Genomic DNA, 27,227 nt, shown 5'->3' with positions numbered 1-27,227 from the left:
AATTATTTATATAGCATTTACAACTATTTACCATAGCATTAAACATTGTATTAGGTACTGTAAGAAACCTAAAGATAAATTATATGGGAGGGCACATGTAGGTTACATGCACAGAGTACGCAGTGTCTTAAACAGCCTGGAAAGAGTTTGATGGGTCTTTTTTTGCTTTTGGTTGTGCCACATCCATGTCCCCTGAAATGAAGTAGAGTCCTAACCATTGGACCGCCAGGGAATTCCCAGGTGGCAGCAGGTTATACAGAGAAGTCCTAAAATAGAATTTGGCAGGGGACAACATGTAAGGGGCAGAGAAAGAATAATCAGAGGGGATAGAGAGGCGTTTGCCTTAGCAAGGAGTGACATATGAGACAGAGAAGAAGAGCATTAAGGGGGCCCTAGCACTAACGCCTGTATCATCTCAGTAAATTAAGAATTAAGGTTGTCTGTTGAGTGTGAGATGGATGCTATAAAGGATAAATGAGGGAATGCAACAAAATATGGGATAGCTACTGCAGGCAACTTGACAGGATGTCAAGATAAAAGAATTAGGTGCAGAAAGGGCCCAGAGGAAAGTGCACAAGAGACAGGAAATTCCTACTAGCCATTACTCCCATCATCATTCAGTCTACTTGGGTAGGAGACAGCAAAGCAGAAGACAGATGGCTGCTGAGTGCTGCGTGTACAAAAACGGTGAAGCCCCAACTCCTAATGTGAGGATACTTAGAAATGGGGGTCTTTATGAGGTCCTGAGGATAGAATTCTCAGGAGATTAGTGCTCTAACAAAAACAGGAAGAGGCAACAGAGCACACTTGCATGCTCTCTCTGTTGTGTGAGAATGTAGGGAGAAGGTGGCCATGTGTGTCAGGAAGAAAGTGCTAAGAATCAAGTTAGCTGGCACCTTGATCTTGGACTTCCATCTTCTATAACTGTGAGACATTTCACCATAGCAGCCTGAACAGACTTATACAAGTCTGTTCAGGGGCTGAACAGAATTAACCGGACTTAAATAGGGGGCCCAGCCAGCACAGAGGCTGAATTTGTAAAGCTAAATACTGTGTCAAGGAAATAGTCAGTGATGGGCAGGAGGAGCCAAAGAAGCTAACCGGGAGGGGAAAGACCCCCGTCACCCACATTCTCCTGAAGGGAGGCCCGGGCCCACAGGCCAGAGCTGTCATAGCTGCCAGCAGCGTTCCACAGCACCGGGGCCCCAACTCAGGTCTCCTGACTGCCAGCTGCAAGCCTTCTCCAAAACCCTGCTCTCTGCTTCTGGGGTCTTGGACAGCTGCCATGATCTGTATGGAAATTCCCTACACAACAGGAAACTGCTTCAAAGATATTTATTATAATATTTTACAGACTCTAAGTTCACTAATAACCCTGCAATGAGTGCTGTTTTAACATGACACGGGGCCTGGGACCACACCTCTAGCTAGGCTGAGCACCGGCAGGCACCTGTCTCAGGTGAGGCAGCCTGCCCGGGGGGTTTCCCAGTGCAACGGCCCAGGACACTGGAGCATGAAAGGGCAGCATGGAACCCACAGGCCTGTGCTGTGCTGTGGGGGATCTGCCACAGGGGGTGGCCTCAGATCCGGACTCTGACTTGGGAGCCCCAGAGGCAGGTTAAGACATGGTCAAAGTGCCTGAAAGACCACAATAGGGATGTGTTGGGTTTCCATGATTTGAATGCTTGATTGAGTGCCGCATTTTTCAGTCCCACAGCTATGGTGCCAAAAGGCATCAGGAGGCCTGGCCTGGCATCAGGAACTGAAGAAGTGGCCCAACTCTGGGCTACACCTGTGCTGTCCAGTGCCCTGTGGTTCCCAGGTGGCTGTGGTAGTGTTGCAGAGTCCTTTGGTGCTTTCTCGTTGACACCCTGTTCCATGGAGGGCACCTTGTATGTTTCAAAGCCCTTTGGATACATCCGTGGGTTTTCTTCCGGGTACTCTAGCTTATAGCCCTTCTTGCTCACCGGCGCTGGTTTAGACCTGTCAGGTTCTTGAGCTGACAACAGGATGGAAACAGAGAATCATGAGACCTGGCCCTGCCCCCAGGACTCCAATGGCAAAGACTGGAATTTCCGAGGCAGCCTGTGTGGCTATGATGCAGAGATCTGATGTACCAGGGTCCCAGGCATAAATTTTGTCATCATGCCAGTAACAAACAGAGGTGAGATATTTGGGATCTAGAGATTGGGACTGAATCACTGCCAGTCATAAGATTAGCTTCCCCAATTTAAGGCTACAAAACTACCTGGGGTGAGTGACATGCGTGAGGATCATGGGACTGGAGCCAGCTGGGTAGGGACGAGACGGGCGGTACTCACCGTCACTGCTGCGCCCATGAGTCCTTGCACCAGGGCCTCTCCGGTGGACTTGACCTAGAAGGAGTCAGAGTCAGGTTCTCTCAGGCCCCCACCACTGCTCAGACGTGAGACAGGGAGGTCTGATCAGTAGGCTTACTAGCCCCTACAGGTAGAATCAAGAGGGCCTGTGTCCTGGAAGAAGAGTCTACAGATAACACAGTAACAAAGGGACCACATGTGGCTCTTAGGGAAGGGCTGGGGTGAGGAAGAACCAGTCAGGCTCCCTGTGAAGGCCCTGGGGACTGTCAACTGAGGCCCAAGGGGAGCAAGAGAACAGACAGGTGACGAGTTTGGCCCAAGAGGACAGAGCGCTTAGTGAGGAGGCTTCCCAGATGCCGAGCCCCGAGCTACCTGCTTGGCAGTGTGGCCCATGTTCATTGCATCACTGATTCGGTTTTCCAGAAAGCGCCAGGTGTCCTCGAAGTCTGGGGAGGAGTCCTGCATCATCACCAGCTCAGTGGTATTGTAGATGCCAGCCAACACTGCTCGGCGGGTATACCAGTTAAACTGCAAAGAAACCCATCCAGGGGGATAGGTCACCACTGTCGCTGCAGGCTGGGGCAAGTCTGAGTGATTCCTACCCAAAGCCCCGGCACTCCTGGGCTCCCTCCTAATTTCCCCTTTCCTTCACGGGTACACGTGGCCCTCTGGACAATGTGGCTGTTCCCAAACTAGGCTGGGTGTCAGAATCACCTGGGAGATTGAAAATGCAGGCTCCTGGGCCCAACCTCTTAGAGCCCAGAGTCAGCAGGTCCGAAGTTAAGTGCCAGGATTTGGATGTTTATTAAGCATCCCATATGATTTTGCCATCCCATGGACAGAGGGGCCTGGTAGGCTGCAGTCCATGGGGTCGTGAAGAGTCGGACACGACTGAGCGACTTCACTTTCACTTTTCACTTTCATGCATTGGAGAAGGAAATGGCAACCCACTCCAATGTTCTTGCCTGGAGAATCCCAGGGACGGGGGAGCCTGGTGGGCTGCCGTCTATAGGGTTGCACAGAGTCGGACACGACTGAAGTGACCTAGCAACAGCAGCATGATTTTGCTACATCCGCTCAGTTTTGAACCCACCAGTGAAAAGCCCACGTCTCTGGACATCTAGGTATTTCCCTGGTGGCTCAGATAGTAAAGAACCTGCTTGCAGTATAGGAGACCCAGGTTCAATTCTTAGGTTGGGAAGATCCCCTGGAGAAGGTTATGGCTATCCACTTCAGTATTCTTGCCTGGAGAATTCTGTGGACACAAGGAGCCTGGAGGGCTACAGTCCACAGGGTCACAAAGATCTCATGTAATTTTCAGGCTTCCCTGGTGGCTCAGAAGGTGAAGAATCTGCCTGCAATGCAGGAGACCCAGATTTGATCCCTAGTTAGGGAAGATTCCCTGCAGAAAGGAATGGCTATCCACTCCAGTATTCTTGCCTAGAGAATTCCATGGGGTCTAAGTTCCAGGGAGGCTCTGTGATCAGGCAGTTGTGACCAAACTTTGTGTCATCCATCAGTGATGTGAGGGCTTGAGGCAGCGTCAGGGACAGACTGGAACACCTGGGAGGAGCTGAGAGTTCAGGTCCTTCAGCAACTTCTGGCTGTGGCTATCCTGGCCAATCACTCTTCAGAGCACTAGCTTGGCTGCTTCCTGTTTTACCTCCCTGATTTCTGGGCTTTCTAATTTCATTTTCCAACCATCTCTGTTGGTGGTATATTCCCGTATGAGGGAAGTTTATTAAAGCACTTTGTTAGAACTGTGGTAGAAGCATCTCTCTGCCTTCCATCCTGGATCCCACCAAGTACCATCGCATATTAATTTCTTTTATGAAGGTGTAGATATATACATGTGTATATACATTTTTAATTTTCTACCAGAAATATGATAGTATTAATAAGTCAGATTCTTTCCGGCTGCCTGTTTAGAGGCTTATTGATCTCTGAGCAAAGCAGGCCAAGATGGGCTGTAGGGAGGGAGTTTCTTTTTAAAGCAATGTCTTAAAAAAAAAGTCTTAGAGGATGTCTCTACGGGCATCCTTTTTTTTAAAAAAATCAGTCTCATAAAAGACATACATGGAGGAAGTCTGCCAAAGAATCTAAATTTTAGGAGACTGAGGGGAAAATGGTTATAAAACGGTAGCCGTCAGCCCTCTGATGCCGTGTGTCACACTCTGGGGGAAGAAGCACTGATGTGTGCATATAGCACTGGTCCCTGAATGAAGATGACCTAGAGGCTACTGTGGCTTGTTGAGGGACCCTCCTCATACGTTAAACTCTCCTTCCTAAGATGGGAATGACTCTGGAGTCCTCCTGAAGGGATGTGTGATCAAAGAAATTTCACAAACTTCTGGAGAAAATGCTTAACCCAGCCGTCCCCACCCCCTGTGGGCCTGAGGAGAGCACTCACGTCAGTGGACTGGTCCCCAGCGTAATGCCACATGTCATCCACCATGCTGGTCAGCAGGTTCAGGCTGGGTGGGATGTTGTGAGGCAGCATGAGGATGCTGAGGGCCTGGGGAGAGACGACACAGGAAGGGGTACTTGCACACCGGTAATGACAGCGCCTCACTGTTCAGTAGAGGTAGTAAGGGGCCCGCCCAGCCCTCCTTCTGAGACGCACCATCTCCACCCACAGCTGTGAGCTCCTGGCGTCTAAGGCTCCCTCCCAACTACGGCTTATGGGAGCCGGGGCAGAGTACCCTCTGCTGCCCAATCAGATCCTCAATCCCTGGCATGTGAACTTGGGAATGCAGACAGCCAGGTCTAGTTTGGTATCTTTGAGTAAGGATGGAGGAGGGCACCCCCATTCTGTAACATGGAGAAAGAGACAGGGATAGGAGGGGAGTCTGGGGGAGGTTTCTAAGCTCCGATTCTAGGCCATCCTGGAGCACAGCAGCATTCCCGCCCTTGATGCCCTGCCGTAGCTCATGATAAACTCCTTCCAGTTTTTTTTTTCTCTAACTCAAACTGATTTCTGTTACCTGAGACCTCAAAATCCTTTTATATAAGCAGTGGCACAACCCAGAGATGCCTCCATTAGCAGATATCAACACGGACAGTCCAAGGGTTGTCACTTTACCAACTCTGAAACCCACTGGCTGTGGCCTTGAGAGACGTCCCCGATTGGCTGGAAAGTTATCTTGAAATAGCCCAGGAGGAAACATGCTGAATAAGAAGGCAACCAGAGCCTACTTCATGCACTTGTTTGGCTTTAAATGCAAGGTGGAATGAGTCAGTCCACGAAATCGAGCACGCGAGCACGGGCAGGGTGTGGGCCTTGACTCCGGGCTGAACCCCCTCACACCAGGTGCACAGCTGAAATTAAATGCCCAACCATCTCCCAGCTGGGCAGCGGATACCAGTTGATCTGTGGGTTCTCTCAGTTCTGATATATATTGACTTTCTTAACCGAGAATGGCCCACATTGTGACACACTTCGAAAAGAGGAGGAAAAATGGAGCTTTAGAAAAGTCGGGGAAAGCCCTTGGAATGAACACTCCAATTCTCTAAGTGTCACACTGACAAAATGAAAAGAAGCCCCACTCCCCTGAGATCTAGAATGCGAAAGGCCTGTTAATGATGATGGTCAATAAAATCTTCTGACTTTTCTAATCTCCTTCATGGAGCCCTCCTCACCAAAAACCCAGTGACATACTCAGGCCACTAGCAGCCCACCAGGACGCGATCTAGGACCAGGCCGCTCACATCTCCAGGAACTGAGACACAGGCGGCTCAGAAGGCCCTCTCTTTGGCTCTCAATCTGACACTTACTGTACCAGTGCACTGCGCACCCCTGGGTCTGCGGAGACCAGCAAGCTAACTTCTGAACATTGTGCCAGACCTTCCGCGTGAAGGTGCTAAGAATCATAAACATGAACACACTGTCACCCTGGGGCCTGGATGTGGGTGGACCATGTACCCGGGGCCAATGCTGAATGTACGGGATCAACATTCTCAGTCTGGTTTCCACAGCATCCCTCAAGAACTTGTCTGTTTTCTTCTTCCTGGAAGAGAGAAAAGAAAACAGAGTGTCTCTGGGTTGAAGGCAGGGGCTCAGTGCTACCCTGTCTACTCGGACGGAGGGGTCCACCAGCTAGAACAAGACAGGCAGCTACATTTCCATCCCATTGGAGCAGCTGGGGTGCTCAGCGCTATCCTGCAGGCTCTGCTTGGACTGGCCTCCTGGGGACAGCTGGTGGGGTCCGAGTCCTCCCATCCTTAGCTGCTACCCCGAGCAATGACGCTGTGGGACTTACTCTGCCTGGCCCAGCTGTACCAGCTTCTGCTCCTCCTCCAGGACACGGGTGAGCCGAGCATTGCACTGGGTCACGAAATGCAGGATCAGCTCACTGCCGTCATCCCCAAACATGCTGGCGGCTGCACTGGAGAGACCCAGGGACTACAGAGGGGGAGGGGGAAAACAGGGAGGTGGCGGGCAGGTGCAGTGGTCAGTGGCTGCCTGTTCATCACTAGCACCTCTTCTCCTGGCACCAGAAGCTTGGCTTTCAGTGCGACACCTCCACTCCTCATTCTTGGTCCATGTGATCTGGGAGACGCTGAGCACTCGTCCCTCCACACTCCATCAGGCCCCCGGGTGTGATGCAAAGTAGGGGATCCAGGCCGGCACGTGTGGAGTTCACAGTGCCTAGTTCTGGGACATGCACGTGACCAAATCTAGTCCTATGAGGCTGCCTCTGGAATTCCGCTAGTACCGACAGGGAAGAGGGACTCGCTCTCCTCTGGGGTTGCTGACTCTCTCAACTCATGGGAAGCCCCTGCTGAGAATGAAGCTCACGGAGGGGAAAGCAAAGCAGATACGCCATGGAGACAGCTCCCAGCAGCACAAGATAAGAACGCTGAGCCAGAGCCACTTTCAGACTTTTCTGTTATTAAATGAGCTGAAACACTCTGTCTTGCTTGAGCCAGTTCAGAGTTGAGTTCTAACACTTGTAACCTAGAATTGTAACTGTTGTGAAAAGGGCCTTGGAAAAACCACTGTCTTTCTAGCTCACTTAACCTAAATCTCTTGGAAAGTAGGTCTCTCGGTTATTAAAAAAAAAAAAAAACAAACCCACAAACTTTTCTTACTGAGTTGTCAAGGAGTTATTTAACAAAGCCACAGAGGCCTTTTACTACTCCTGTTAAACAACAGTCACTGAGAAGCTATGGTCGGAAGAACCCTGATGACAGCAGGGATGGAGGACAGAAAGAAACAAAAAGACTTAAAAAATTCCCACCATTGGGAGTCGGGAAGGAATTCTCTTCTGGCGGAAGTACCCAGCCTTTTTGGGCTTCCTTGGTGGCACAATGGTAAAGAATCTGCCTGCCAGTGCAGGAGAACAGGAGGAGAGCTACTCTCTGTAGGTGCTACCTTGAGGATACCTTAATGTTCTCTTTATCCTTTTGGCTACCTGGTTACCAACGTCACATCTAGTTAACAATGCTTCGTGTTAAATTCTCTCTATTCGAGTAATTTCTTCTGATTGACGCACTCCCTGAAAGACCAACTCCGCTTCTCAGAATCTGTCCTGAAGAAACCAACCAGAAATGTACTTAATTATGTCATACACATAGGTTTATAATACTAAAAAAAATTAGAAACAACCCAAATGTTTATCAATTGAGTTCAAGTAAATACAACAGGTATTATGCAGCCGTATGAACAGAGATATGCAGAGTGGGGGGAGGGGGGCGGTAAAGCCAGGTAACCATAGAATAATCAGTTGAATCAGATTTTCCCAAACAATCCTGTTACATTTCTGTTCTCTACAGGTGCTACATCTTTCTCTAATGATTCTCTCAAACCTCCCCTGCCACCTCCAAATCTTTGTCTCTTACCACTTTTTCCTAACTTCAGGTTCATGAGACAACCACGCCTACTTCAGAGAAAACAGAAGCCATTCCCTGAGAACTCAAAAGATTCTTCTAAAATGAAATCTGCAGCTGTCTTCTCCAGCTTTGCCTCTAATACATCGAAGGCCAATCTTTCCACCTGTTTTCTGGACTTCCTAAGTCTTGCCTTCAAGGAACCTCACATTTGTAATTTTGCCATTTCTCCTGTATCTTTACCATCACCCGTGTTTCTGCATCATCCGGCTCCCACTTCCATCCCACTTCCCCCGCTCATACACTAGCTCGTACACCAGCTCCCCTCTACCCCTCCCTGCCACACGCCTCTCCATTTCCTTACCCTGCACTCACTCCTCAACCCACCCCGTCACCGCTGCCCTGCACTCCCCTCCGATGGCTGCTACTGCAGTCCCCATGTCTAGTAGCTCCGCCCACATGTTGCTGCTTGGCCTCCAGAGCCAGGCTCTTCCACCTCAGTCTCCTTTGCCACCCCACCCTGCTTCACCCACCCTTCAATGTCAGTGGTCCCCGAGAACCTAGACTCCTCTCTCTTTTCACATGACACTCCTGGCACACTCACACTCGTGCCACCCGAGGCAATCTCACTCACATCCCTGGTTTAACGATCACATACATACACTCTAGTCCAGGCAGCTCCTCCAGTTTCAGGCCTGTATGCTCGAGGTTTCCCAATGGCTGACCCAAAGATCCCTCAGACACAACAAAGCTCAGGACTGTACCCATGATCCTTCCCCAAACTTGGACCTTTTCAGGGGCCCTAATCTTAGAAAACGGCACCGCCATGTACCCACACATGCAAACCAACAGGCAACTCTGTCACTCCCTCCTATGTCATTCTACCACCCATCTCCATGTTTGTTGCACTGTTCTAGGTCAGAAAGCCCCCCTCTCTCCTGCATGACTGGCAGCAGGCCCCAGTGACTCGCTCTGCCTCTAATCCTTCTTTCATCCAGCAGCCAAAATGATGGTTTCTGAAATGTCAAATTTAATCCCATATCTTCTGTATCTTCAGGTGGGGCTAGTGGAAAATAATCCACCTGCCAATGCAGGAGATGCAGGTTTGATCTCTGTGTTGGGAAGAGCCCCTGGAGCAGGAAATGGCAACCCACTCCAGAATTCTTGCATAGAAAATTCCAGGGACAGAAAAGCCTGGTGGCTACAGCCTATGGGGTCGCAAAGAGTCAAACACGACTGAGCACGTATCTCCAATTATTCTTAGGACAAAAGACATTGTAACTCTTCAACGTGACCTTTGGATCTTGTCTGATTTGGCCTCAACTGACCCTTCCCCAGCCTCACTCAGCTCAGATCTCTTCTATCACACTACCTATGATCTGCCTTTAGAACCTAACTCCCAAGATCCAAATGCATGGTATATTCTTTTTATATTAAAAAATAATCTAAAAATAAAGCCATTTCTACTCTACAGAGGAAAAACAAGCAAAACCAGAGTATCTGATAGCAGTGAGGGGTTCTGGGACTCTGAGCTGGGCTGGAAGAAAGTGTGAGGCCCTCTGCTCTGGCCGGTATAACTCCCTCCTGGCTGATCCGGTCAGGCCACCCTGCCCACACCCATACACACCTGGGCTCCTTCTGCAATGGCCTCTGCCGTCCACCCGTGGGCAGGCACGAACTCCAGGGCTGCTGTCAGGATGCGGTGCTGCAGCTGCTCCTCACTCTCATAATCCTCCTCCTCCTCCCCGCCCTGGTCGGTGTACCTGAGACAGACAGGGGGACAGAGTCCTCACTCCTCCTCTCACCGCCTCCTGCCGAGCGACACAAAATGTGCCTGGCCAGAAACCACAGGCACTGTGCCTCCTCTCAACGCGTGTCAGGAGGACATTTACTTACATGTCAGTATCAGTGTGTGAATGCCGACAGAGCAAAAATCACATCATCCTTCACCTCCCAAAGAGTCACCGAGAGAAAGGAACCAGTGAGCAAGGAGGTCACGCGATAGGAAGGGACACACTCTCGCAGCACCCTGGATATCCCAGTCTATAGCCTCACGGCACCGTTTCTTTATCTAGATTTGCACCAAACTGTAATCCATGAGGACAGGGACAATGGTGACATTATTCACAGGGCCTGGCACAAAGAAGACCCTCTGAACTGAAATGAAAAGGACATTCACTGTGAAACTGGAAAAATGACTGGGAACTCTCATTTCAGAGCCGGAAGAGCTTCTCGGGGGCATGATTAAGTAGACAGAACGTACCTAATGGAGACGGAAATTATTATCTCCTTTCTGCCAGGCAATTTGGCCCCACAGATGTGAACAAAATTCATAAGGTGCGTAACCTTTGACTCCGTGCTCCCACTGCTGATAAAATCACACACTTGATCACACCATTTTTCGTGATGTGAATGAAATCTAAATATCCATCAATAAAAGGTCAAATAAATTTTGGTACTTCCATTTGTTGGAATATTATACAACCATTAAAATCATACAATCTGTGAAAAGACATTAAAGATGTCCTGCTGAGTGAAAAAACAGGCTCTGGAACAACAGGTATAGTACACAGTGTAATTAATCATTTATAATATACATAGGGCTATATATGAAACTTGCTTAGAGAAACATCTAAAAGGATAATCACAAAAACGTTAGCAGAGTTATTCCTTGGTTTGTGATTTCTGGTAATTTTTTGTTTTATTTTTGTGAACATCTTTGTATTGTTCAGAACATTTTAGAATGTATAGGCACCATTTTCATAAAATAAACAAAGAAGTTCTTTCCAAAGATAGTTTTGAAAATGATGAAAGGTGTGAAGAGGGTGGAGAGGAGAAAGAAAGGAGAAGCACAGATTCACCCAGGCACTTAAAGTGGACAAAATGGGTGGACAGGTGTTCTGATGCCTACCTGGGGGGTGAACGCGGAGCCTCTGGATTGGGTTCCTCTGCGCCCTGTGCCTCAGACTGTTGCTGAGAAGAAGAGGGTGGGGGTTGATTCTTCTGCAGATCCAAAGACCTTAGCTGCATAGCTGAAGCATGGAAGGCACGTGGGGCCAGGGCTGATCGGCAGCGGGGCACTGAAACAGAAACTGAGCTGATCAGTCAAGGACACTCTTGACTCAAAAGCAGACCCTTTGAGACCCAGAGTGGTAGAAGGGATGGAAGAAAAGCAGAGGAAAGCCAGAACCAAGTGCTGGATCCTAGACAAAAATCTTAGGTAAACTGGGAACCTTCTGACATGGGTTCCCATGTGGTGGCAAAAGCATAAACCAGGAGAACACCTGTCTTCTAGGCATGTTTCCATCATTTGTTAGGTTAATGGACAAAGAGCATGACTTTAAAATATGCAAATTAAGAGAAATAATCTCTATTTACTCAATGAGAATGCCTGTGAGGCTCAAACAAAAACTGAAAGTGACTTAAAAATATTACATATTTATATATCATAGCAAGAGCACTGGACTAGAAATTAGGTCTGAGTACCGACTCCCTAGTGTTTATGGGGTGTCTGTTTTCTCATCTGCAATACTGCAACAGCCCCATTTACTTCAGGCAAGGGCTTTTAAAAGGTACAGTACTGTGTTCACTAAGGAAAGGCTAATACTACGGTTTTCTTTCCCAGCATTTATACAAAAAAATTCAAACACACAGACAAGTGGAAAGAATTGTGGCATGAATGCCTGTATATCCACTACCTAAGTTCTACACAGCTATCCATTACACTCTTCCTACATTAATCTATTTCTTGATGCATTTTTCGCAAACTTCAGTATTCTTTATTTCTAAACATTTCAGCACACACATCCTTAACTAGAGTTAAAATTTTTACTTTTCTTTTATTGAGGTGACATATATATTCACCTGTTTAAAATTTTTCACTCTAATCTTGCCTGTCCGAGAATTTCATCTATATAGAATCCCACTGTAGGTTCTGTATAAGACTTTTTTTGCCCAGAATGTCTTTTAGATTGATTCATATTTTTGTGTAGATCAGTAGGTTGTTACTCTTTTACTGCTCAGTAGTATTCCATTAAGAAACACTGTTCTGTTGGGCTGTTTCAGTGTTGGCTATTATAAATAAACGTGTTATGAACGTACTTGTTCAAATCTTGTTGCGGACATATGCCTTCATTTCTGTTGGGTAAATATCTAGGAGATTTTCTGAGTCACAGGCTTTATTTGTACTTCTACTGAATATAATTTGGAGTTATGTATAAAAAAGCACTCATTAAAGAAAAAAAAATCTATGGACCAACTCAGAAAACAATGATTTAAAAGAAACACAGCATGGGGCAGGTGAAAAATATCAATTATTTTAGTATATGCACAGAAAAAAATGGAGCAAATATTCATAAAACTTTGAAAAGGGTGTGGGAGATCCCAAAGCAATATTGCAGAACCCCTGCAGTCCAGGAGATTTCAGGTGGACTACAGGAGATACAAAAGAACATTATTTCATCTGTTATATACTTATATATGTTAATACATAATTTACTTATGGGAGGTGACATTTGTTTTCCATTTATGGTAGTGATATAAAGGTCAATATTTTTATAAAATCAGATGTATAAACAAAACTACTGACTATATGGAGGCAAAGGTGATACGTAGATACTGAAGAATTACTGAAGTGGTGGGGAAATGACTGACTTAGGAAAAAGTATTAATAGACGAGGGGCTCTCTTTGGCTGTTTCCTGTGATCAGGACCCAGGGATTTGACATCAGAGTCAAGAGACTTGGGCAAGTGTGCCAGTCTGCAACGGACGAGCTGTGTCATCTTGGGCGCCCACAGCCCTCTCTCAGGCTCCGTCAACTCCGTGAAATGGGAATGACAGGCCCTTCCCTGATGCTCTTGCTCCTCACAGGTCCAGAAAGTGGTCAGAAGCCAGCCAGGCGACCACTTCAAGCCCGGGTCGCCGGCGCGAGCCGTTATGCCCTTCACCTCACCTTGCTCTCGAGCCGCCCCGAGGCTTCTTCAGCCCCTCACCCAGACCAGGTCGGTTCCCAGCACCCCACCCCTTCCCTCCCCTCTCCCGGGCTCGGCCGCCCCCTCACCGGGCAGGCACCGCAGCTGAAGGAGCCTCCAGCCCGCCCGGCGTAGGGCGCCAGAAAACGCCACCGTCGCCGCCATCTTGGAAGTGGGCACGCCGCCTACGGCGATGCAATGGCAGCGCTGAGTGGCCACTTCTGCCCGCCCCAGCGCAGCGGGAGTTTCCTCCTCTCGCGAGAGGCGCGAGGTGTGGAGCCGGCGGATGCAGAGAAGCTGGGAGCGAGCTCAGGGCGGCAGGTGAGCGCTCTTCTGGTGGTCCGTGAGCTCGATCGTCCCCAACAGTCCCCTCCCGACCCATTCTCTCCTCTACATCGGCTCTTTTCCCATTTCCAGACCCGTCCTTCGGCGGAAACGTGGCCGTGGCCACCTCCCTGAGGACCACAGCTGGGTTTCGCCCGGAGGAATCCGGTGTGAGGGGCCGGGCTGGCCCTGTCTCCCCCGGGGCCCCTGGAGTGGTGGCTTCGGCCCTTTCCGGGCTGCCTTATCTCCCGCGCAGCCAGACCCAGCCTGAGGCCCGGGGGACAGCGCTCAGCTGGGGACCGGGAGATCAGAGTCTGAGACCCACTTCTGCTAGTAGCAAGCTGTTACGACCTTGAGTCTACATCCTTCTTGGCAAACATCGGGGAAGCTTAAGTTTCCGTCTTGGGGGGGGGGGTCCCTGGAGCCCCAGGTTGTAAATTTGAACCTGTGTCTTTCCTGAACCTCCAAGGTGTTGAGTTGGTATAATTGAGTATTCCCAAACTTGCCAGGTTGGAAAAGCCATCAGGATACTTGTTAGTAAGTTGGATGCGGAGATCTTTCTCCTGGAGAATCGATTCAATACCTCAGAATGTACCCCTGGAATCTTATTTTAGCGTGCCTCCGGGTGATTTCGATGATCTCCAAGTTTGGGAAAGGCTGCTGGCCTTTATTCTTACATTGAGTGCCAAGCTCTGCATGACTCAGGGAGGTCATGGACTAGTCACTGAACAGACATGTAAATACGGAGTGCCTCACTGGGAAATTAATCAACAAGGAAGGCTTCATAATAGTCGGAAGAAGTAAATTATTTTGGGGGTTAGAGATAACGGAGGGCAGGAGCTAAACATGCCATTCTGTAAATTTTGTGCAGTTAGACCCTTTTCTCTTTTGCATCTTTGCAACTTTAATCTTTTCAGTTAGCTTATCAACTCTAGACTTTTCAATTACCTCTTCTCCCCTGTGTGAGTGTGGGGGAAGCCTCCCCTTAAGCCAGAACTACTCCCCAGATGTTAAAATTTCAGATCCATATTTCTAGATTTTGGTAAAGCCCTACTGATCTCCCCATGAGGTTTTGTTTTCTGAGTTCTGTCCACTCATCTCTGAGTGAATCTCTCTTGCGGAAAGTCTAGCATTTGCTTGGAGAAAAAGTTGCCCATTTCTTTTCTTTTGAGTTTACTACTTCCTTACAGGTTATCACCTTTTTTTCTGTGTGTGTGTGTTTCAGTTTATTTGAATTAAAAATTTCCTGATAACTGTCAGTATTCTCAGAATTTTTTTTATACATTTGACTTGAAAGGATTTGATCCTTGGTTTGAACTGAAATCCAAACTTCAATCTTTTTTTTTTTTTTTTAATTCTCCCCCCCCTTCATCCTTAAAGGAAGCCAAATGCTTCAAGATTTGATGTTTACAGGTGTCTTAAAAATAAACAAGTGAATCTCCAGAAGTTGTTCTCAGATAAATCCATTGACGTGACAATGACTTCTACTCTACCATTTTAATGAAACTGGGCCTCTGAGTCACACTTCCAAGTATGTTGACTTAGGTGCCAGACATTTTTTCCCTTATATCTTTTTAGAAAAAACATTGACAACAACATAAAACTCTGATGATGAATAACATCACACTTTCGCTTTTAGATATTTAAAAGAACACTGTGTCCCATTTTATTCAGAAAATGCTGACTGCAAATGGTGGCTGTGTCTTGTTTTTTGAGGGTTAATGTTTAATAAATGTATTTTATGAGCTCCCTGTTGCCATAAGAAGATTAGTTTCAGGGGATATGGAACACAGAGCACTTTCCAGTCTTCTAATTTATGGACAATCCCACTGGAGTAGTGTATAAGATGTCATAAAGTGTGGCTCTCATATTGTGTAATTTTAACAATGAAAAAGCAGCTTCACATCTCTCCTTGGGGAGTCCTCCCAGCTGGCAAGGCTGAAGAGGAACAAGATTTTATAGGACTGTTTGAAGCAAAGGCAAATAAATTGGCCCCGGAGAGGTGGAGGCTCAGAGTTCTCTGAGAACATTATTTTATTGAGCTTTATGTGCCAGGCCCTGCTGAGCGCTTTGCATATTTTTATATTCTTATTTACTTCTTGCCACCACCTTGCAAAATATAAGATCATTATCCCTACTTTATTAATGAGAAAAGAGAGAGGCTAATCACAGATCCATGGTTATGTAGCCAATGAATAGAAGATCCAGTGCTAGATAGAATCCCAGTTCATTTCTGTTGGAAACCTGTGCTCTATAAAACTCTGCCTCCATTAAGTTTGCTGAAAAGGTCTAGAGATCCGGCCTTTTGTGTTTCTCCTGCTAATGAGTAGCCTTTGGCCCCTCGGTTCTTGCATGAGGGTTTTTCTGTGAGTACAGTGCAAGGTTGGTGTAGTGGGAAGGGATCTTTTTCCATGGCCCCCAGGGAGAACTTGTTTCAACATCATTCTAGAAACAGGTCATTTATTTCTTATACCTTCATGCCCAGCAGTCCATATTCCTGTCTTGCAGTCGGTTATTAAATGTGAGACCCCAAGTTGTTCACTTGAAAGACTTTTAAGGGTTCTTCCTCAACATCATGTTACAGTTGAGAGCTTAAAGTTTCAGTTCTTGATTGTGTGCTTTTTAGGGATTAAAAAACCACAATTTAGTGAATAAGGAGTCCTGTTTGTCTGATAACACTTGGCATCCTTTTACTGTGCCTTGAAGGCAGGTTAGGATAATAAAGATATTCCACAAGGAAGGAATCACATAAAAGGCACAATGGAGTGAAAAATGCCAGGATTTTCCATTGAACAAGGGGAGGTAGGAGATACAGGTAGAGCATCTGGAGATTACAGAGCACCTGGATCCAGAGGACTGAGGAGATTTGACTTTGCTCTAGAAAATAAAAGCCTTAGTAACTCCTTTAGAAGATGAACGACAAAATCAAAAGTCCTATTTTGATTTTGTATCATATTTAAGGATGCCTGGCTAACCTCAGCATGTTTTAGTAGGCTGAAAGGCAAATCATTTGAAGGGAACATTTTGAAAGAAGGAAGAGTGTGTGTGCCTGGCTTAAGCTCAGTCTCGGAATGTTTGTGGTGACATAATTGTTACTGGGTTAGCCACCTCTCAGAAGACAGAAGTGTTCCGCTTAAGACTGATCCACGCATGACCTCTCTCCTATAGCTTCTGTCTTCGTGTCATCTGGTAGAGCTATCTGCAGGCAGGGACTCAGTGTCATTAATGTTTAAGAAAGAAAAAGGGAACTAAGTAGACTGCTATCTTGCTGACCTGAGTGCATTGTGAGGACATTGTATACTTGTCTGAGTATCAAGTGAAAGAGAAAGTTGACTCTGGTGGGAGGAAATTTCCATAGGTTGAAAGCATGGGTTTTACAGTCATACAGACTGGGATTCAAATCCCAGCCTTTTCTTTATCCACACAACACTTACCAGTTATGTGACCTGGGCAAAGTCAACAGCTTGTGTCCTGACTAAAATGGGAGTATTACCTAGTTTAAGGTTATACTTGGGTTCAGTTGAGATAACGTATATTAAATGCTTTGAAGAGTTTGGCTAATTTTAATTGTTAAAGAAAGACATGGTAGATACCATTGGTCACTGCAGAGTCAGTGGAATTGAATTTTCCTATCTTGATGAATGGAGAAATATCATTATTCAGTTTGCTAAATTTACATATGTTGTCTCTTTTTAAAAATATCTCAGCTTGTGGTTAGGATATGGCAGCCAACTTATTTGCCTCCCTTGCTTAGTCATACTTATGCTTAATTAATGTCCTGTGTGTTTTATATTCTGTTCAAGCTGAGTTTTCATATCAAAGAGAGAATAATCGTTGTGCCTTCAACCTCCGTACTTGACTCCCCAGTCACGATTCTCACCGAGAAAGCCACCTGCCATGTTTGGGAATGTTGGGGTTATGAAACCTTGGATAATGGGTTTGTTTGATCACACTCTGCTATCTACAGTGAGATTTTCTAATGGGAGGTCAAAACTAGGTGTAATTCTAATCATTCCATGTTTGTCTCTGCTCAGTCTTGACTCTTTTTTGGCCCATAGCTTTTAGGTCCACAGCACTGCGGGAATGGCAGATTTTGGGATCTCGGCTGGCCAGTTTGTGGCAGTGATCTGGGATAAGTCATCCCCGGTGGAGGCTCTGAAAGATCTGGTGGATAAGCTTCAAGCCTTAACTGGCGATGAGGGCCGAGTGTCTGTGGAAAATATCAACCAGCTGCTGCAGTGTAAGTACCTGCCCAGGTTGTCTTTCAGGGCAGACAGTTATGAGGGGGGTGCTGCTTTCCTGTCGTTCCTTGATGGCTGGGTTTTTGTTTCAGGTGGCACATGATAGTGGTTGTTTCAGCTGAGATATAGTGGACTTAGATAGAGTTGATGATCTGTGTAAGTAGGTTCTTATTTCTTATTACTTTGTGCTTAGCTGCTTAGTCGTGTCCAACTCTTTGTGACCCTTTGGCCTGTAGCCTGCAAGGCTCCTCTGTCCATGGAATTCTCCAGGCAAGAATACTGGAGTGGGTTGCCATTTCCTTGATCTTTGCCATTTCCAAGATCTCCAGGGGTTCTTCCCGACCCAGGGATTGAACCCACGGCTCCTGCGTTGCACGCAGGTTCTTTACTCATTGAACCTGTTCCATATCTTTTTTTTTTAAAGCTTGTTTTTCATCCACCTCTTTTTTTAATTTTTCCTGAGCATGTAAAAGAAGAAGTTAGTAAGACTGAGGGAGAGCAAGCATCCTTGCCCCACTTGCTAGTAACAGTGGTATAATAGACTTCGCAGAACAGGTAGGTGTTTATTTTACGGGGCCACGTGTGTAGCTTTTGTGGGGGCTTGGTCGATGGCTTCTGGGGCCCAGGTGACCACTAAGTAGGTCTTCCTTCTTTTCAGCTGCCCACAAAGAATCTAGCTTTGACATTGTTTTGTCGGGTATAATTCCTGGAAGCACCACTCTGCACAGTGCTGAGATTTTGGCTGAGATGGCCCGGATTCTTCGGCCTGGTGGATGTCTTTTTCTGAAGGAACCGGTAGAGACAGCTGTAGGTAAGGAGATCTTCACTTAAAAGACTAGATCTTCACTTGAAAGACCCACTTAAACCCTAAGACTTAACAGGGCTGAATCTTAGGTATGTTTGCTGCATCTCTCTGAGTAGCAGGTATCATTTGGAGATCAATATTCCTATACTAAACCTTATCCTTAGGGATAAGTTATTGTAAAACTCTGAACCACACATCTGAATAAATTGTGATCTTTGACCTGTTAGTTGTAAAATAGAAGGAAACTGGTCATCTGAAAATGGCTGGATCCTTCAACAGGTGAATGGTTTAACTGGTACATCCACACAATGGAAAACTACACAGCAGTGAGAAAGGAACAAACGCTTGCCACATGCAGCAGTTTGGATGAGTCTCAGGGGAATCATGCTGAGTGAAGGAAATCCAGTCTCCAAAGCTTACATGCTGTATGATTCCATTCACAGAACATTCTTGAAATAACAAAGTTATAGTGACAGGGAACAGGGTGGCCATTGTCAGCTCTTAGGATCAGGAGGGAAGGGTGTTCATGAGGCTATAAAGGGAACAGTGTAAGGGTTCCTTGTGGTGATGAAGACTATACACACACACATGTATGTAAAACTGGTGAAATCGGGATAAGCTCTGTGGACTATATTATTACACGTGACAGGTTCCCAGCCTTCATACTATATAATAATTGTATAAGATATTACCATGGGGAGGTGAGGGGAAGGGTCCTCCGAACCTCCCTGAACTTTTTTTTAATTTACTATACATCTATAGTATTTCAAACTCAAAAATTAAAATATAGTCCAAGAGTGATGAGGTAAGTATTGATTCATGTGAAACTAAAGATAGAATCCAAGAAATAAAAACCTTTTTTAATTTTTTTTGCTTAGTGGTAAAGCTGTCAGAGTCATTCTAGAGTTTTAGCATTTTAGACTTTCTATCAAAATGTGATGCATTATTTCATCAAATATGATAATAGAAATGAAAGTATTTTGAAACATATAGAGGTGTTTATGTGGAAACACAGACTTGTGATGTTAGGAGCAGATACAGCCTTCTTTACCAGGAGGTAAACCCTGAGTGGCTAAACACAGCGTCTTACCAGAACCGTACAAAGATACTTGTATACAGTTTCTAATCCTCTTTCTCAGTCATTATCCAGCAGCCTCTGTAAGGTTAAGTATTTCTTAGAAACAGAGAGTGATAAGAAACAGTAATAAAGGATTCATTGTATAAGAGCACTTTGAACAACCAAAAGGATTTCTCTAATTAAATTATCATTAAAAAAATATATACATATTTATATTGTATATAAATATATTTACATTCTATTGAACAGAATAGGTTATTATTATTTTAATGCCCTGTTGACTCGATTAGGATAGAGCCTTTATAATTTCTCCTGCATTGGCCTATAACGCTACTAATTGGGGTTTTCCTCTTAGCAGTTAACAATAGCAAAGTGAAGACGGCATCTAAGCTGTGTTCAGCCCTGACTCTTTCTGGTCTTGTGGAAGTAAAAGAGGTATGTTTGTAGACGACCTTCTTCGTTGGGAATTTAAGCCTTGGGTCACTAAGCCCAGTATCTCTTTGTCAGACGATACAGAGAAAACCCGGGAGAAATAGCAGCCCTAAAGGTGAGGTCAGCTGCGTCACTTAGACTAGCAAACAAACTGAGAAGACACCTGATGCCTCAAAGGAGGAGACCCCTAACGTCAGCCTCCTCTGGACAGACTCAGCTTGGGCCCATGTGGGCTAGGCCATTTTCTGGTCTCAGTACTGGTGGTGATGCCTGAGGCAGAAAGGGAGCAACACATCTCTTAGTGGACACAAGTCTTAGGCCCACGGGGAAGGCAGTCGCCTGTAATTATTACACAAATCTTACAGTTATTTTCCTCAGCTTTTTGGTGGGAGGCTGGAATAGGTTAGAGGGGAAATCCTTTTCTGACAATTCAGTAGAAACATTAACATTAAATAGAGGTATTCATGGTTCTGCATTCTTCTCCCATGCTGAAATGTTCTTGTGTGAGAGATAGGTGTTAAATCACAATAGTTGTTATACTTGGATCTGTACATGGCCGCGGGCCTGTTTCTTTATACTTTCCCTTTTTAATTTTTCTTTTTAGTTAAAGTTCTTCCCTTTTTTAATTCTAAAATACGTGATGTTCATAAAACTTCAATTAAGACCAAAGAATTTAAAGTGACGTCTCAGACCTTGCTTACACTTCCCTCCCTAGAGGAAGCCACCGATACACTTTTTGGTGTGGCTGTTCAGACATTTTATGTATTTACAAGAGTGTTGTGTGTGTATGTCTACACATTGTTAATGTAAATCAAGCCACATTATACATTGTTCAGTCACTAGCTCTTTTCTCTACCTTTAGATACGCTTGACATTTATCCATATCAGTGTATTCCCCACTTGGTTATTAATGATGGAACAACATTCAGTGGTTTAATGGACTCTGATTTTTGTGGCCATTCATTCCTTAATTGTTGGACGCAGAGGTGGTACCCGCTACTGTTTTCCCTACCTTTACTGCCTGCTGCTTTGTCTCAAGGAACATAAAAAGCATTTCCCTCCCCCTTGGTTCGCTTTCTCTACTACATATTTCATTTCTAGCCTCTTTATCGTGGGCATGCTTCCCCGCTATAGGCTTTGATCCTATTCAACACACCCAGTTCATCTTGACAATAACAATTATTACAGTCCCCACAAGGCCTCGCACAGCGCCTTGTACCCAGTAGACCGCTATCTGATAAATACTTTCAAACTCTCCATGGGATGGGCTAACTGTAAACATGCAGACAGAGGTCATGCTCTGGAGAACGTGAGGCCCGAGGCCCTGTCTGTGACCTCCCACTGTCGTGTGCTTCCTCCAGACGCGAGCATTTGACACCCGTGGGGGGACATGGTACCGTGTCACACTGTAGAAGGACTGTGATGTGCCCTGATCCTCTGCTGTCTTGAATTCCAGCTGCAGCTCGAGTCCTTGAGCCCTGAGGAGATTCAGTCTGTCCGAGAACACCTGGGTTACCACAGCGACAGTCTGCTGTCTGTGCAGATCACAGGCAAAAAGCCCAACTTTGAAGTGGGCTCTTCTAGTCAGCTTAAGCTTTCTACTGCCAAGAAGTCTTCCGGTGAGATGGCCTAGGGACGTGTCTATCTGAGTGGCTTAGGAGGTCCTATTAGAAACCGAGCCAGAGATCTGAGTGAGGTGGTGAGAACTTTATAGTATCAGCTCCTTCCTTAATTTCTCTCATTTCCAAATAGAAGGATGCTTAATGTACTGCTGTCCTGGGCATATTCATAATCCGAAACTCAAGTGGCATGTGGATATTACCTAGTTCAGCCCCTCCTCCTGCACCAGAGGATGCTGAGGCCTCCAGGTTCCAGAGTCCAGAGTTCTGAGTCCTGTGGCTTCATTATCTAATGAAGTCTTTCCAGACCCCAGAATCATGACACTTAGCCTCTGAAGACCTCCCAGGGGCGGTCATGGCAGATAAGAGTGCCCTGTTCCTCTTCCTGTGTGTCCTTTTCTCTGTGCCACTGAAGTCAGCTTTTCTTTCTTTGAGGATCTTAAGACATTTATCAAAGTAGCTCTTCTGTTTAGAAAATTACACCCAGTCCTTTGTCATCATTCTCACCCTTCCTATCACTTTCTTTTAATGCCCAGGTTGAGAAAAATTGTCCCAGCTGTGAGGTAGACAGAAATTTACAAGTATACATTCACACTGCTGTGTTTTGGCTGTCCAACCTGAATCTTCAAGAAATTCTTTGGCATCCTAACCTTTGGATTCATAGTTCCAGAGCAGCTAGGATCTGCTTAGATGACCTGCCCTGTGGGGGTCTGAGCATCCAGTTGTGACAGTGATCACAGGGGGCACACTTTGCCCCCCAAGCCCCCTTCATGAGCCAGCCCACACTGAAGCCCCCGGAAAGGGAATCAGGAGGTGTAATTGTCACTGATTTGTTTTTAAACTACCACCATCAGCTCCAGAGCCCCTTTTCTTGTCTATAACAGGTTTACATGAGACCAAAGCTTTGCTATTCATAATGCTTTTTGGCACACTTTCTCATTTAATCTGCAAATCTCCTGCTGTGGGTATAGGGGATACTATTAAGCCCCATGGTCTAGGGACTGAAACTAAGAGGAGGAGGAGAAAGCAAGCTGGAGTGGAAGTTTAAAGCGTTAGGCAGACTGTGTCTGTATTTGTGTGTATTTGTGGCTGTCTGAAACTGGCCCAAGTATCTAAATCTGTTTCCTCATAAGATTAGGATGACAGATAACTTTCCTCATGAGGTGGTTAGCAAGACTAAACCAGATAACATATGTAAAGTGTTTAATGTGTAGTATTAATATCTGGCACAAAGCAAGTGCTTAACAAAGGATGACTTTTATTACCATAAAGTGATGGGTCCTTTATAAGTGGTTGAGCTGGGCTTTGAGCCCAAGTCTTTTGACTCCCAGTCCAGTGTGTTCCCTGCACAGCCTTAAAGAGAAGCACTTAATATGTTTGTGGACCTTGTTTCTGGCTGCTTTTCTGGAGCTTGTTTTCTTTTATTGGTTGAACTCAGGGAAGCCTGCTGTGGACCCTGCAGCTGCCAAGCTCTGGACCCTCTCAGCCAATGATATGGAGGATGAGAGCGTGGTGAGTCAGCTCTGTGGTCACCTGATTGCATTCTTTTAGGCTTCCCTCAGCTCAGTTGGTAAAGAATCCGCCTGCAATGCAAGAGACCCCGGTTCGATTCCTGGGTCGGGAAGATCTGCTGGAGAAGGGATAGGCTACCCACTCCAGTATTCTTGGGCTTCTCTTGTGGCTCAGCTGGTAAAGAATCTGACCGCAATGTGGGAGACCTGGGTTTGATCCCTGGGTTGGGAAGATCCCCTGGAGAAGGAAAAGGCTACACATTCCACTCTTCTGTCCTGGAGAATTCCATGGACTGTATATAGCCCATGGGGTTGCAAAGAGTCAGACATGACTGAGTGACGTTCATGTTGGGTAGGAGTGGTCATAGTTTGGAATGGACTCTCTGAATTCGTAAGTGTGAAAGCATTTAAAGCCCAGCCTTGTGGTGGTGCCTGACTGGTATTTTTGATTCAGAAGGAAACTCCACATTGGTGGCATCTTACATTTCGTTTTCAGCATCTTTCTCCACAGATTTTCTTGTTCTCACTTCATGTGATATACTGAAGGCTCTTGTAGGCATGTGTAAACCTAAAAAGAGTTTGTCAGCTAAAATATTTTTTTGGCTTCTTCATCTGGACAAGATACCAAATGCTCACTGTCTTAAAATCTCAGATCTGTGCTTTCTATAATAAAATGCTTCATTTCTGCAACTATCGAGGTTAGTGGTAAGCAAAATAGGTGATGGTTTGTGTCCTCATAGAACTTACAGATTAATTGTCCTCACAAATTACCCAAGTGTATATATTATTATTGCCTTTTCCCCTGAAATTATATGGAAAATATTCCATCCCCTTTTCTCATGTGACAGTCCTTATATATTCAAGTACATGTAACAGTTCTCTGTTATTCCTGCTCCCTCCCTCCCACCCTCCTCACACATATTCTCTGCACATCATAAATGAGTTCCCAGGCCCCTCACAACCCAGTACAGCTTCCATGCCCACAGTTTACTTGCTGTGTGGGTGGCTTGGGTGCAATGATCAACCCTGGGTAGGACGGTGGATGCCTTCTGACACACAGGGGTGAACTGCTGCCGTGGCCCGTGACCACATCAGCTGTTCATAAGCAGAGATCACGACTGTGTCATTCATGGCCTCCAACACTCTCCAGGATCTTATCGACTCAGATGAACTGCTGGATGCGGAAGATCTGAAGAAGCCAGACCCAGCTTCCTTGCGGGCCCCTTCCTGTGGGGAAGGGAAAAAGAGGAAAGCCTGCAAGAACTGGTAAGCCTTGGGGTGCGCCGGGGCTGCCTCACTGCTGCCAGCTGCTTCTGACTCTCAAAGAATCACTGTATTTTACAATTACTAAAACATATCTTACTGGAAAGTGTGTCAGATGTATAGAAGAGTGTACTAAACAGGTACATTTTAAAGAGTACTAAAACTAACACCCAGGTATTGACCACCCAGGTTAAGAATCGGGAACCTTAGACGTTGCCTCCGCTGGCTTCCTCAGCTGCATCTCCCTCCATCTGCTCCCAAGAGGCTACATTCTCCCAAGTTTGGGCTCCTTCTTCCTGACTTGTTTCATAGATTACTATCTCTGTGTGAATCTCCAAACAATACCTTATTGAGTTGTGGAGCCCAAACCTGACTAGGCCAGGAAAGGTCCATGTCTGGATATGTAAAGGCTCAAGGGGAAAGGAGGTCTGTCAAGGATTTGGGTGGCAGGAAATCTCACTCATCAGCTCCTGACTTCCCCCAGCACCTGTGGCCTCGCAGAAGAACTGGAAAAAGAGAAGTCGAGGGACCAGATAAGCTCCCAGCCCAAGTCAGCTTGTGGAAATGTGAGTATCTGGATAGTTACTCAGTATTCACAAAGGACTAAAGCATACACAGACCAGCTCCAGCTTTACAGAAGCTACTGCCCAAGTATTGTAACAATAGGTGGACATGCGAGACAGTGTCTCCAGGGAGTAGTGGGGAGACGGGTTATCACCTGAGGGTGCGTATCATGCTCAGGCCCATAGGGAGGCAGGCGCCTGTCATTTCTTATTTCTGGCCCCTTTCTTTCTGCTTCACACGGGGCCTGAAGCTGCCTAACCATTTGCTACGTGTGGCTATGATTTGAACTGCTGAGAATCCAGAAGTATGTCCACCTAAGGAACTTTCTCTAGACCTTTGTCTTTCATGAAATCAGAGATCTTAAAGACTCTAAGTCTGTGGGTCTCAGCTGGACCTACAGATACTCCCGCTCATTCTCTTCAGGCTGCTGTGGCCATATTATGATATCATCTTCCAGCCCATATCTCCGGGAGAGCTGACACTCAGCTTCTCGCTAATGGGTCTCTTCTCTCAACAGTGCTACCTGGGCGATGCTTTCCGCTGTGCCAGCTGCCCCTACCTTGGGATGCCAGCCTTCAAACCTGGGGAGAAGGTGCTCCTGAGTGACAGCAACCTCCACGACGCCTAGGAGGGCCTGGCCTGGGGCACACCTGCTCCTCCGCCAGGTCCCGCCCCTCACATCCCACCACATGGTTCCCCCCATCTCCTCTGACTTAGGTCCCTGGCCGGGAGGGTGATCAGGGGACAGAGTGGAGCTGGCCAGGGCGCAGTGGTGGGGAGTGCTGCCATCGGTCAAGACCAAGGTATCCTGGGGCCCTGCCACCTGTGTGGGGACCTCCTTCACCCAGTGTTAGGCGAACGGTGCTCATCTCCAGTGGGCCCCTCTCCCTACGTCAGAGTGCTGACTGTGACTCTTGGACCCCGCCGCCCTTGAGTATTGACACTGACAGGGAGGACCCTGTCTCATCCTAAGCTCTGCAGCAGCGCCCACAGCTTATCTCCCAGAGTTGGGGGTTTATTTACCATGCAGTTTTTGGTGACGTGAGGTGAGGGTCTTGTGACCTCAGAACACCAAGGGAATCACTCATGGGTTGCCATGATCATATCCAGTGTCCTGCTCCCTCCACCCGTCTCCCCCCATCCATGTGTTAATGTGTTACATCTGTGTCCTATTTCATTTCTGTTCATCAGCAGGTATTAAAATTTATGTACTTACGCATATTCGCTGTGAAGAGTGTCTATGTCTGTGTGTCTGTGATGTCTGACACAGCCATCTAAGCTCACCTGGGACCACAACCATTTTTGGAGAAACTGAGTCACACCACAGGGAGCCATTCCTGCACTTAGAGATCAGGACCGACCTCCATCGCCTTTTGAAGAGTCCGTGCTGGTGAGCATTTAGAGAAGCAGGGCAGAAGCAGAACCAACAGTAAATCTCTGAGCAGGAGCTCCTCTGTTCTTGTTCCCACCTACACAAACATGAAATTGATCTTGCCAGATAGCAAGAGAGATTGTGTAGATAAAAGAGACCCAGGTTTTTCTATTTTAACAATAAAGAAAAGTGCCCGTTGGTATTTGTCCATTCTGATGGATTTTAGCTATGGGTATGGCTTGACTCTGAAGCCCTGTGGTAGACTGAGCAGGACCTGTGAGGATGACAGGACATCACTACTGTGATTGGGTTACACTGTGTGGTGGATATGGAAGGATTTGCAGATAAAGTCCCTCATGGAACCCTCATACACTGTTGGTGGGAATGTACAACATTGGCGCAGCCACTGTGAAAAACAGTGTGGAGATTTCTCAAAAAACTAAAACTACAACTGCCATATGACCCAGCAAATCTCCTGGATTTATATCCAAAAAAACCAAAAGCTAATTTGAAAAGATATATGCACCCCAGTGTTCATAGCAGTACTATTTACAGTTGCCAAGAATGGAAGCAACCTAATGTCCATCAACAGATGAATAATAAGCAACATTGAAGATGGTATATACATACAGTGGAATACTACTCAGGCATAAAAAATGAAATTTGCCGTTTGCAACAGCATGGATGGACTTGGAGGGCGTTAGGCTAAGTGACATGAGAAATGATATCAGTTATATATGAAATCTAAACTATACAACAAACTAGTGAATATAACAAAAAAGCAGAAGTCAGATACAGAGAACAAACTAGTTATGAGTTCAGCAGGTGGGGGCCAATGTAGGAGTAGGGGAGTAAGAGGTATAAACTATTAGGTATAAAA

At 46.2% G+C, this 27,227-nt stretch overlaps 3 protein-coding genes across 4 annotated transcripts in view; 2 read left to right on the top strand and 1 right to left on the bottom strand.

Annotated features, from left to right (window-relative positions):
• Positions 1–27,227, top strand: part of PSME3IP1 (proteasome activator subunit 3 interacting protein 1) — a 348,568-nt gene that overhangs the window by 54,250 nt on the left and 267,091 nt on the right. The window lies entirely within an intron of this gene.
• On the bottom strand, positions 10–13,381 carry COQ9 (coenzyme Q9). Its single transcript, XM_055553904.1, has 9 exons — positions 13,228–13,381; positions 11,080–11,248; positions 9,796–9,931; positions 6,599–6,741; positions 6,262–6,346; positions 4,750–4,854; positions 2,712–2,867; positions 2,322–2,375; positions 10–1,999 (listed from the first exon to the last, which is right to left on the bottom strand). Exons 1-9 carry the CDS (start codon positions 13,301–13,303, stop codon positions 1,964–1,966), a joined length of 960 nt encoding a protein of 319 aa, XP_055409879.1. The 5' UTR covers positions 13,304–13,381; the 3' UTR covers positions 10–1,963.
• On the top strand, positions 13,342–26,194 carry CIAPIN1 (cytokine induced apoptosis inhibitor 1). Of its 2 annotated transcripts, none has more exons than XM_055553907.1 (9): positions 13,342–13,459; positions 17,521–17,702; positions 18,362–18,514; positions 19,945–20,021; positions 21,475–21,637; positions 23,076–23,149; positions 24,299–24,414; positions 24,896–24,977; positions 25,493–26,194. In XM_055553907.1, the coding sequence occupies exons 2-9, from the start codon at positions 17,546–17,548 to the stop codon at positions 25,601–25,603; spliced, it is 933 nt and encodes a 310-aa protein (XP_055409882.1). In that variant the 5' UTR covers positions 13,342–13,459; positions 17,521–17,545; the 3' UTR covers positions 25,604–26,194. The 2 variants fall into 2 exon arrangements, with proteins under 2 accessions (XP_055409882.1, XP_055409881.1); XM_055553906.1 differs by having other exon boundaries at positions 19,942–20,021.

The sequence above is a fragment of the Bubalus kerabau genome, chromosome 17 (assembly GCF_029407905.1).
Source record: "Bubalus kerabau isolate K-KA32 ecotype Philippines breed swamp buffalo chromosome 17, PCC_UOA_SB_1v2, whole genome shotgun sequence".
NCBI classification, from domain to species: Eukaryota; Metazoa; Chordata; class Mammalia; order Artiodactyla; family Bovidae; genus Bubalus; species Bubalus kerabau.
Note: the sequence above shows the minus strand (reverse complement) of the source record. Positions and strands in the feature narration are given on the sequence as shown.

Coding starts and splice junctions, on each gene's coding strand:
- COQ9 (XM_055553904.1), bottom strand. CDS start 13,303: ATGGCGGCGACGGTGGCGTTTTCTGGCGCCCTACGCCGGGCGGGCTGG. Junction 4,855..6,261: donor ACATTCAGCATTGGCCCCGG/GTACATGGTCCA, acceptor GTCTCTCCCCAG/GCCCTCAGCATCCTCATGCT. Junction 2,376..2,711: donor TGGGCCACACTGCCAAGCAG/GTAGCTCGGGGC, acceptor GACTCCTTCTAG/GTCAAGTCCACCGGAGAGGC.
- CIAPIN1 (XM_055553906.1), top strand. CDS start 17,546: ATGGCAGATTTTGGGATCTCGGCTGGCCAGTTTGTGGCAGTGATCTGG. Junction 18,515..19,941: donor ACCGGTAGAGACAGCTGTAG/GTAAGGAGATCT, acceptor TTTTCCTCTTAG/CAGTTAACAATAGCAAAGTG. Junction 20,022..21,474: donor GTCTTGTGGAAGTAAAAGAG/GTATGTTTGTAG, acceptor CTTGAATTCCAG/CTGCAGCTCGAGTCCTTGAG.